The sequence below is a fragment of the Scyliorhinus torazame genome, chromosome 1 (genome assembly GCF_047496885.1).
Source record: "Scyliorhinus torazame isolate Kashiwa2021f chromosome 1, sScyTor2.1, whole genome shotgun sequence".
NCBI lineage: Eukaryota > Metazoa > Chordata > Chondrichthyes > Carcharhiniformes > Scyliorhinidae > Scyliorhinus > Scyliorhinus torazame.
In genome coordinates this window covers 82,010,332-82,022,327 of record NC_092707.1, presented here as the reverse complement: position 1 = coordinate 82,022,327, position 11,996 = coordinate 82,010,332, and the positions used below count along the sequence as shown (strand labels likewise).

Below are 11,996 nucleotides of genomic sequence, written 5' to 3'. Positions count from 1 at the left end.
GGTCAGAGAATATTTAATCTTTGTGTGCAATTATCATGTATTTACAAGGTCCCACGTTAGTGATTTTCCAATGATTATTTCATAATGTCATACACTCTCCACATAAGACATGGCTTAAGATAAATATATTAGTAAATAAATATTCTGAGAACATATTTCCATAAATGAAATGTGCCACTATACATATACAGAATATACACAGACAATTTCTAGCCTTTTAACACATTAGAAAAAATGGTAATGACGGAGAGAACTCTTGACCATTTTATAATTCTTTACAAGAAATTTCAGACATATCTTTTTAAGTGCTACAAATGTAAAATAGTGCCTTAAGTACCCAACAAAATTGTTACTTTGCATGGATCATCAGGCAGTAAAGGCATTATTGTGTACATAAAACTCTACCTTGGTGCCTTTCAAAATGGATGTACAAAACATGCACTCAATTGTTGCAGTGTCACTCTACTTGTCCCATGGTTGCCATGAGTGCTTGTTATAGCCAATCTGCTTCTCCTGTGGTGACACAGAGAACAACATTCAGTCACAGCCATACTAGGGCTGTTGCTTCATTTCCCATCCCTTACCCACTTTCCCCCCCAACTCCCCCCCGCCTTTCCCCACATCCTCCCCCCATCCCCCTTTCCCCCACTTCTCTTATGATTCGTATTGCTCTCTTACTAAGGCGGCCATAACCCTGAGCATGCGGAAGGCTCAAAAATCCCTCGGACTATGGATCAAAGTTTATTCCTGACGTTCCTGGACAACAGTAGTATCGTTGCCTTGCGATGAAGGGCAGCAGGGTTTTAAATAACAGCAGAACGTGGTCTCAAAAAATCACAAGACAAGAAGCACGCACTGAGTTGTGGGAAGATGCATCAGATTTGGTGTTTTCCTCCACATTACCACTTTTGTGTGTTTTGTCAAAGCTAAAACAGTCGCACAGGGACTGAGTTTGGAGTCTTATTGATCGCTTCCCGTATCTCCGTACTTATATACACATATATATTTATTTAAAAAATCAGATGTCCTGCTCAGTGGAACAGTCCTGTTTCAGAATTAGAGATGATCTGGACCCTAGGGAAAAACAAAAGAAAAACAGGATTACTGAGGAAGAATGTGTCAACAAACCCCACAACCAAATTCAGATTTAAAATTCAGGCACATTAAGTGAATTCCTTCATTTCGAAAGTTTAGGTTCAATTATCATTGTCTGTCATACAATGTCGCTTTTGAACTGTAAAAATATTCTACAACAGAAATATGGCCGGGGCCAAGTGACAAAAAGACCAGTTTGTAGTTACAATTCTGCGCACAGTTAAATTTGGCTGATCTGAGCCCATGCTGATCTCTGTTGGAATGGTGCTGCGAACACTACACATGCAACTCAAACTCCCTGGGATAGAGAGGGGCAACATGAGCCCAAGGGCCCTCGCCCCTGCTCGCTGCTTGATGGCTATTGCTGAAAAACGCATGTGGCCGATTATGGATCCAATTTGGCTGTGATTCCCTCCCCCTCACTGTCACAGAACTTGTTGGCAATGAAGGCTGAGATTCACCTTTGAAGATTGAAATACGAGGGGGTTATTGGCACCGGTGCTACAACATTGCAGCAGAGTTGGCACCTTTGGGAAAGAGAGAGGGAATAAAACTGGAGAAATACCAAATGTGATGCGATGGTAGCGAATGGTTCTATACAATAGGATTAATGTGCATCATGTTTCATGTGTTGTTTATTTAAAGCCAACTGCGGTATATTAATGAGCTGTTGCTCTACTTTGGCTCCATTCATAAGTTAACATTTTTTCTTGATTTAAATAAAATAAATACATATTTAACTTGACTAGCTCTTCTTTCCAGACTGCTCAAGGGCAATCTTAGCTCTGTTCCCAATTACAGGCTCCAATCTTCAAAAGCAGAGAGTTCACTAAACACTAATGTTTCACAAATGTGCTGAGCACTGCCACGCAAAACAGAGCCGGTGATAACCCACCGTCCCAAAAGTATTAACGACATTAAATGTACTGTTCATTCATAGGGGGCGATAGTGCTACCCAACTTTGAATGTGATCAGCAGGTCACGAGCTGACACCCTGCTGCAGTTTCTTTTAGCCAAAACAGATAATTTAGTTTTCAACTTAATTTTCCTGGCAGTTGTCAAAAACAATAGACAAGTAGTGATAATGATGGAGCATTAAGCGAAGTGCGTGCTAATGTCCAATGTCAAAGCCAAAGGATAACATGGCATGATCCTTAAAATTATTGTGGTAATTTCAAGGGTGTCACGCGACACAATTGGTTGGATTGTAATCGTGCCAATAGATCCTGCACAGTGCAACATCTTGTCACAAAACTTCTGAATCGTAGACTTCAGAACTTGCATTTATAAAGCACCCTCTGCATTCCAAAGCCCTGCACAGCCAATCAATGACTTTTGAATTGCATTCACTATTGTCATGTGAGCGAACCCGGCAGCCACATTGCCCCACCACACAGCAATAACAAAAATGCCCAGATTCATCTGCTTTTCAGTGATCTTAGTTTGAGAGATAAATGTTGTCCAAGGCACGCTTGATGCACTGGTGATGTGCTGCTTGGTATCACAATTTTGTACAAAGAAAGTCACGGTGGCAATAAAAGAGGAGACAAGTTTGACTTGTTGGAACTCGAATGGTCCGGTGTTGCGGGTTTTCTGACAATGCACCACAGAAAGTTCTAATCGGTATTTGTGTTGGAACAGTTCTGCTCAATGATATTGGCCAGTGCAGGCATATTCCTGCCTGAAAGATGCTTACACCGCTTACAGGAGTGACCAGCACTATAATAGCTGAGAACTTGTAATGGCTCCCTTGTAATGGTAGAACTTGTAATGACCCCCTACCCAGAATAGTGATTCCACCCCACCCCCCCCCCCCCACCCCCCAACCCCATGCCTTCCACAATGGATCCGTTGACAGGTCCTACTATGGAATTGGGACATCCATACCGGGAAGATCTTCTATTCTGGCTTAGAATAAAGAGAGAGTGGAGAAGGAAATGATTTCTGCTGTTTATCTGGCTGTAAAGTGCCCATCCATGCTTGCATATCAGTGCAATGCGGGTGCTGGTCCGTGTCCCGCATGAAGACAGGCCACTTGGCAAGGTACCAAAGGGCAGCTGATACCCACAGAATCTGGACACAGTAAACAAGATGAATATCTGATGGAGGAAGCAGGTTGGCAGGCCAGATAGAACCTCTGGCTAGCTCTGCTGAAAGGCTTTGATTTTTTTTTGCTAATTTTCTGTACCAATTGTATCTCTCTCAGTTCTCGCTACTCGCTATATGATGTGGTTCCAATTGGTCACCCACAAAATGTTCAGTGCCCATTGCCTGAATGCAATGGTGAGTGACAGGAATTTGTTCAATATCAGGGAAGTCAAAGCTGAACTTGATCCTTAACCCAAGATCGCTTCTGGAAGGGTTGGTTGGATAGCAATCAAGAACAATGACCTTCTCCAATTTTCTCCCCTTAGCTTGGGGGCCCTAAGACCAACTTTAGAGCCCTGTGACTGACCTGACTGATATTAGTCAACTTTAAACAGATCAGAGCTTCAACTTGCTATAACTTTTGGTATGACTCAGTTAGTCGCTGGATAAAATCACCGAGCCATCATAAAAGATTAACAGTTCAGATTCAACTCATAATTCTCTCCTGGTTATTGTTTGATCTTCGGCAATGTGTTTGAAAGTCTGCAGTGAAGCACTATTCGCCCATCAAGCTCACTCCAGCCTGGACCCGTGTATGTTTACTGTATCACAGATCCTTCTCCCCCAACCTGTTGTGTTCATTCCTTTGTAGTGAGCCACCAAATTCTTCCCTTGATCTCTCCCACGTAAATATATCACTGTTAATATCTCGCTGTTAACATCTCTTTGTTTCTCAATGCCCTTTCCAGCACTCGTGGCGTTTTATAAGCTGTACTCACAGGCTAGGATCTTCAGGGCATGGTAGCCTTAGGGCTATGGCACTAGCCTCGTGACCCAAAGGTCATGAGTTCAAATCCCAAGATGTGCAATTGATCTCAATACATCTGCTCACTTGTGGACTGGTTCTAGTACGTGAGTGCTAATGGATTGTTCTAAAGTCCCAGTCAGCCCGACAAGTGAGTCTGCTTCCACGTTACTTAGTGAAGTTGTAAAACAATTAGAACTGGCAATAAATATTGCATTACCAGTGCTCCACATCCCAAGAACAAATAAGGGAAGAAAATAATTTAACTTTGAATAAATTGTTGGTCTAACACGTCACATCAAGCACATGCTGCATATTAAAATATTATTTTCCCCCTGTAGCATTGGTGCAAACCAGCTGAATCTGTGCTAAAATTAAAGATCCTTTAGCTTTTATTGATGTGTCTGCTTCAGTATACTATTATCCTGTTAAAAGGCAACATCGCCGAGGCTCTCAAGTTTTCTTTATCATTCTGCCAAGCCTTAAATCTGACACTGAGGATGTTCACAGAAAGCGTACTAGAGACCTGCTTTATACCAAAAGTCCCAATGTGTCTAGACAGCAGTAAATTAAAAAGTGAAGTGCATTTTGGGTTTCAGGCACGCCACTGCTCGTTATTTATGAGGACTTAAAAATAGCAGGTGCTGGCATCTTGAGAGACGCTGCACATATTCTGGGTTAATTCATCGATATTATTCTAGCTTCTGTTCCTCTTTGAACTGGTTTTCACGCTGTTTGGGGCCAAAGGAAATCTTCTGGTTTAAATGTTCCAGAGCATTTTGCGGCCAATAGATTGCTTTTGAAGTGTAGTCAGTGTAACATCGGGAGACAACAAACTTTGCTTCTTACTGCATTTCATCACTGCTCCCAGGATTGTGGATAGTTACAAAATATTACTCAAACTGTTTGATAAATCAATCGTATTTTTCTGAGGGCAATTAACTCGTTACCCAAATGACCATTTGAAATGTATAATAAATCATCTGGGTAACTCATAAGTCTTCATCAATGCTATTCCACTAGATGGTGCACTAGAGGGCTGCAGGATGATTCATATATAGCTTATGATCCACACGGGGCTGGTTTGCCTCAGTTGGCTGGGCAGCTGGTTCAATGCAGACCGAAGTCAACAGCTTGGGTTCAATTCCCGTACCAGCTGAGGTTATTCATGAAGGTCCGCCTTCTCAACCTTGCCCCTCACCTGAGGTGTGGTGACCCTCAGGTTACATCACCATCATACGCTCTCCCCCTCAAAGTGGAAAGCGGCCTACGGTCTTCTGGGACGATGGCGACTTTATGATCAATGACCCCCCTTTAGTCACAAGGCTGAGATCAGACTTACTTTACGCATGGTTATTGTTTGAAATGCATCTTCATAAAATGAATAGCACAGAAGTCACTAGGGCAGGAGTAAAGAACTGGAGTTGCTGCTCAAATATTCAAATAAATCGCCCTTAAACGGCTGTTTTCAGAAATTATTTTCTCATGTTAAAATTCAATCCTGTGTCAGAGTGATTTAATCCCATTCAAAAGATCACAAAAGAAATCTCGAGTGAGTTATTAAAACAAGATTCTTCAATTCAGGCCATGGTTGGGATTTGGTGTCCATTGGTTCTTCCAATATCCCTTCCAGGTACCAGGCCCTAAGAGGATAGTGGCAACCATGGACTTCCATTGGATCGGTCCATGATAATGCCAGGCAAAGTGCTGCTGTGGATGGCCATTTCCTTCTGCAATATGGCTGACCAGAAAACCCTTGCACTTTTTACAGCTCCCACCTGGTGTATCGAAGGAATTTACAGGCTGATAATCAACCTCTTGATTGCACCTTCCATGGCCATCAAGTTCGGAAGTGGGGTTATAACCCAGAGCTTCTGGCTTAGAAGAAGGGACACTACCAATGCGCCATGAGACCTCTGCCCATTGGTTAGGGAGGAGAAAGTTATCAATTCCTTTGGATTGCTATCTCTGTGACACTTGTAAGAAACGGTAAATGTCTCACCTTCCCCTCACCTCTTCATGGTAGAACAGACTGGCAACATGCACTGTCTGCCTCACACATGAAGAACATCCATTTGGGTGAGGGACTCGAGGACTGCCAGCTCCTATGGAACCACCTCAGCAAGAGATGACAGACACCTTAATACTTATGGGATGAGAGAAGAAACTGCAATGGGGGGAAGGAGGGGCAAATTGATCGTAATTCGGCTGTATTTCACACTGATATCCAGATAACAAGATTATAGATAGGGGCTGGATTCTCCTTAGCACCGCGCCAAAATCGCATTTGGCACTGGGGCGGAGAATCAAAGTTACTGACCGAATCGGGCCCGGCGCCGCTCCGACGAGAATCGCTCATCCGCAATTTACAACGGGGGCCATTGCCAGAGGCCCTCCCAGCGATTCTCCACTCCCAGCAGGCCGAGTTCCTGACGGCATGGTTCTAACCACGTATGGCTCATCGGGAACCTCGTGTGGTGGCTGCGGGCTCAGTCCGCGGCCGCCCTGGTGGGGGCCGGGGAATCCAGCACGGGGGGGGGGGGGGCCTTGTGGGCGGCCGGGGCAGATCGGGCCGGTTCGATGCAGGGGCGCGGGGCTGATCGGGGGGACCTTGTTTCTTTGTGATGGTCCGCGATCTGCGTCCGCCATGGCGCTCGGCATGGCTTCTGGAGGCCGCCACCATGCGCACGCGAGGACTCTGAACCGGAAGTGCGGGGGCCCGTATCCACAGCCAAAGCTGCGTGAATTACTCTGGGTCCCTGCCAGCCCCCTGAAGGTAAGTGAATCGCTCTTTATTTTTTGCAGGAAACTGGGGGGTGAAACGGCAGCGCTTTTACGCGGCTTGGGGACATGGCCCGATTTTTGGAGAATCCAGCCCAAGTTCTTGATTAATAAGGGGATATGGGGTTCTGGGGAGAAAGCAGGAGAATGAGGATGAGAAACATATCAGCCATGAACAAATGGCGGAGCAGATGGGTGATGGGCCGAATGGTCTAATTCTGCTCCTATATCTTATAAGAAAGCATTTTAAAATTAACCGGTTTTACCTCCTTCTCCTGCTAAGCCTGGAGAAAACTTGGCTAAAATACGTAAAATGAAGGCAGTGATTCTTCCCACCCTCCATTTAATTAGGCATTGCCTTCCAAACCCACAACCACCACTATCTAGAAGGACAAGGGTAGCTGATACCTGGGAACACTACCACCGGGGGTTCCCTTCCAAGTGACCAACATCCTGACATTCCTTCAATGTCACTGGATTAAAATCCTGGGACTCCCTCCCTCGCATTAACCAGAAGGCCTATCTTGTGGGGAGGGAATTTGGGTTAGGTTCAAGTGGGAGCCGGAATTATTTGTGGGAAGGCCTAATTCTTATGCTCAGTGGGGAATCCCAACATTTCCTGATTCACCAGCTCCATTGCCTGGCACAGGGCCAGTGAGGGCAGTACCTTTCTTGCCCTTACCCACCCTTCAAAATTGGGGCCAGTGAATCAGGTTTGAATTTGTGGCTGGTGGCGGGATCACTGACGTGGAGCCGTCCAGCTTTAAGAGTCAAAAGCACTCCAAAACATTAAGGGCGGGATTCTCCGACCCCCCGCCGGGCCGGAGAATCGCCAGGGGGCGGCGTGAATCCCGCCCCCGCCGGCTGCCGAATTCTCCAGCCCCGTGGTTTTGGCGGGGGCGGGAATCGCGCTGCGCCGGTCGGGAGCCGTTGGCAGCGGCCGCCCCCGCTGATTCTCCAGCCCGCGATGGGCCGAGTAGCCGCCCGTTTTTCACCCGGTCCCGCCGGCGTAAATAACAACAGGTCCTTACCGGCGGGGCCTGGCTCCACGGGCGGCCTGCAGTGTCCTCGGGGGGGCGCGGGGGGATCTGGCCCCGGGAGGTGCCCCCACGGTGGCCTGGCCGGCGATCGGGTCCATTGATCCACGGGCGGGCCTGTGCGGTCGGGGCATTCTTTCCCTCCGCACCAGCCGCTGTCAACCTCCGCCATGGCCAGTGTGGAAAAGAACCCCCCTGCGCATGCGCTGGGATGACGCCAACACACGCTGGCGCTCCCGCACATGCGCCAACTCACGGCGGCCGGCAGAGGCCCTTCAGCTCCGGTTGCCGTGGTGCCAAGCCCTTCCGCGCCGGCTGGCGTGGCGCCAAACACTCCGCCGCCGGCCTAGCCCCTGAAGGCGCGGAGGATTCCGCACCTTCGGGACGGCCCGACGCAGGAATGGTTCACGCCACCCCTCGGCGCCGGAGTGGCTGTCCCGCCGGTTCGCGGAGAATCCTGCCCTAAATCTCCGCTTGAAGTAGATCAGGTTGTTAATGTTTAATGTCCAGCCTTTGAAGAATAATATTACTTTCCTTGCAATGCTTTATCCTTTTACAGAAAAATGTCACAGCAACTCATTTTTCATTTTTTAAAGGTACTGTCTGTTTTGAGTTTGGCAGGCAGGTTAAGAGAGGTCATTGTCTGGGAAGTGAACATAAGGTAATTTAAAGTGAGGGGAGAAGCAAGGCTCTTTCTAGACTGCACATCCATCTTAGCTTTGGAGGGATATACATGGTTACTGTGTACACTTGCCACTTCTAACAGATTATAATAGTAATCTTTATTGTCACAAGTAGGCTTACATTATCACTGCAGTGATGTTACTGTGAAAAGCCCCTGGTATAAAGCTGCTGAATTAGTGCCAATTAATGCATGAATTGGGGAGGTAGTGGCCTCGTGGTATTGTCATTGGAAGCGTATTCCAGAGATCCAGTTTCGAATCCCACCACTGCAGGTGGTGAAATTTGAATTCAATAAAAATCTGGAATTTGAAGTCTAACGATGACCATGAAACTATCATCGATTGCTGTAAACCCCCCATCTGGTTCACTATGTCCTCGAGGGGAGGAAATCCAACATCCTTACCTGGTCTGACCTACAAGTGACTCCAGATCCACAGCAATGTGGTTGACTCTTAAAATGCCCTCAGTTCAAGGGCAATAAGGGGTGGGAAATAAATGCTGACCCAGCCAGCGACTCCCACATCTCAGGAATCAATAAAAGAGTATTTGTTGTGGAAATAAGATTATCAACTGGTTACTGTGTTGAATGGTAGCCAGAGTCAGGAGACTTCCATTCTACTGATGATAGACTCAAAAGTGAAAGGACCATCACAAGATAGATGTGGGTAAGAGAGGTGATTGGTCCATTCTAGCTCATTGTCCAGAAATACGTTTCGAGATATATTCACCATCTGTCCCCTTCCCCACACCCTAACAGCAACCAACTCCTCCCTGAAATATTCCATGGCTTTTGCATTCTCTATCCCACCCAGAAGCCTCCTCTTGCTTTTCTCACTATTTATTTAAAGAATGACTTCTTGGCATCAGACTTAAGTTGGTCTTTTCCCAGTTTGACCTTGTGCTTCCCTGGCCCAGGAGTCGTAATGCCCTAATGCACCACACAGACCTTTCAATAGATGTGATCTTGCAATGTGCCTGACACTGGAAAGGCAGTATTTGTTGCACATCCCTCATTGCTCTGACGTTATTGGAAGTCATCCGCAAGAGATTGGAATTGAGTAACAGGTAGACCTAACGAAGGAGAGGTAACAAGTTCACCTCCCTGAAGGACATTAGTGGACCAAGTAAATTTCAATGACAATCCAGCAACCTCACCCGATTTATTAAATTCAATTTCAAAAGCCCAGCCTTGGGTTTCTCATCCAGCACGATAAACACCAGGCTACCAGGCCTGTCTCCTGCCATTGTCTGCAAGTACGCGCAAGTATCAGGCATTTGCAAGTTGCCAACTCATGACTGTTCACCTCTGAATGGCCAAGCAGATAATGGAGCTGATGCTCATTGTATTGTGATAGGATCTGATGACCAGACACCCATTTTCGGAGCTAACTAATCTCATTGAGACAAGCGGCCTCGGTATCTCAGGGTCATAGATGGAAAGGTCAGTGGGATCACAGGCCCTTATTGCTATGCTACCTGAAGTGCCCACACAAAGGCAAAGACAGGACTAGGATCAGCTGTGACTCTTCCTGTAGTGCATTAACCTTCCTACACAGACAACTGAGGCACAGGTGGGTGGCATGGTGGCACAGTGGTTAGCACTGCTGCCTCACAGCGGCAGGAACCCGGGTTCAATTCCAGCCTCGGGTGACTGCCTGTGCGGAGTTTGTACGTTCTCCCTGTGGGTTTCCTCTGGGTGCTCCGGTCTCCTCCCACAGTCCAAAGATGTACCAGTTAGGTGGATTGGCTATGCTAAAATTGCCACTTAGTGTCCAAAAAAGGAGATGTTGGGTTACGGGGATAAGGTGGGTGTGTTGCCCGAGGTAGGGTGCTCTTTCAGATGGTCGGTTCAGACTCGATGGGCCGAATGGCCACCCTTCTGCATTGTCGGGTTTCTACAGATCGGATTAATGGCCCTTCAGGCAAGGTGACACTGGGTAGCCAATATCTACATTACTACACCCAGTAAATGGTCAACAACTTCAAGAGAGGTTAAAGTAAACCAGTGAGAGATGGAAAGAATATTTAATGAGAAGCATAGATTTCAGTGGTTTGGAATAATGCACAGATGCAGGCTAAAGACTAACCATGTCCTTGGACGTTTCCAGTGTCTGCGTAGAGCTTGTTCAACCCCTTAACCACAGAGATGTCATGTAGCCAATCTTGCGAAATAGCAAAGTTGACTGGTTGCCTTGAAAGGTCAACACTCTGAAAATTAACCTACGATAGCATGAAATCAAACGGTTGCATGGCCTTTTATATCTTCAGCTCACATGTGGCCAGCATTTCAGCCAAAGGAGGAAAATACAAAAGTGAAAGGGATAAGGTTGGTGCTGTGTCTCTGCAGGAAAGTGTGTCTGCTCGCCTGGAAAACGTTGAGGTTTTAAAACATCAAAAATGTTGCTGTTAAACTTTAAGCACTTTTGTATCTCACAACTGATATGGGGCTGCATTCTCTGCCGGTGGGATGCTCCGTTTTGTTGGCAGCCCGGAGGTTTCCCGACAGCGTAGGGTTGTCCCACAATGGGAAACCCCACTGACCAGCCGGCGTAACGGAGCATCCCACTGGCGGGGTGAAACGGAAATGTGGCCCGGCGGGGCGGAGAATCCAGCCCCTGATCTTTAATCTAAGAACAAAGTGATGTTTCAATGAACTAACAGTTATTCAAAATTGGCCTTGATACTCACTCTCTCACGTCAGCATTGTCACCCTGGTTGACACTTGAGCATTGTGGCCCATTCATTTTAGCACCCTCACCCCCTTTCCAACCCTCGCAAATCCATCCCGGCATAGTCTCCCTTAACCTCACCCCCCACCTCAAATTCAATCCAGCACTTTCCTCCACTGCTGTCTAGTCAAAGTAGTCTTCTTCGCTTCATTCCCAACCCCTTGCTTGGAAAGGCTGGGTGAGGAAATGGGGGCATGGGGAGGTTTGGGGGGGGGGGGTGCGGGTGTAGGGGGTAGGGGTTTGGTTGGGGGAGGAATGGGTGGTGGGAAACTCCCACTCTTATCTTCCTGGTGCCATAATTGTAGCTGAGGGGGAAGTGGCCACTTCAGGGGAGAGGATGGGCAGGCTGCCCATCACACACACCCTCCTCTCCCCTCCCCCCCACCACCACCATACAATTTCACACAGGTGACGGAGCAGGCAGGTAGGAATTTTGTACCTGAGGAATTTTACAGGTGCCCTCTGCCCACCCCTGCAAACCTGCCGGCATGGGCCCGTAAAATTCTGCTCTGTGTTTTCGATTCCAAAGTTTAAACATTGATATAAATTATCTATCCTTCATGAGCATTGACACCTCCTCCGTTAATTTGTGACTTCCACGTTTCAGGGGAAGGCCCGTGGAACAGGGAAAATGTGACCTGTTTGAACTCAGCACTAATTTCAGATTGGCCCGGCTGAGAGTGGATTCTCCACGTGTGGGCCTCTCCCCACCCCCCACTCCTTCCAGAAATGGGACTGGGGTCCCCCCGCCCCACTTCCATTTGCAATTGCCTCTG

At 47.2% G+C, this 11,996-nt stretch overlaps 1 protein-coding gene across 2 annotated transcripts in view; it reads right to left on the bottom strand.

The window, feature by feature from the left end:
• Window positions 1-640: 640 nt before the first annotated feature.
• znrf3 (zinc and ring finger 3) overlaps window positions 641-11,996 on the bottom strand; it is a 332,702-nt gene continuing 321,346 nt past the window's right edge. For both annotated transcript variants that reach the window (XM_072497116.1, XM_072497106.1), the window contains exon 9: window positions 641-1,074. In XM_072497116.1, coding sequence (XP_072353217.1) covers window positions 1,019-1,074 — 56 coding nt within the window. In that variant the 3' untranslated portion in view covers window positions 641-1,018. The remainder of the gene's footprint in view (window positions 1,075-11,996) is intronic.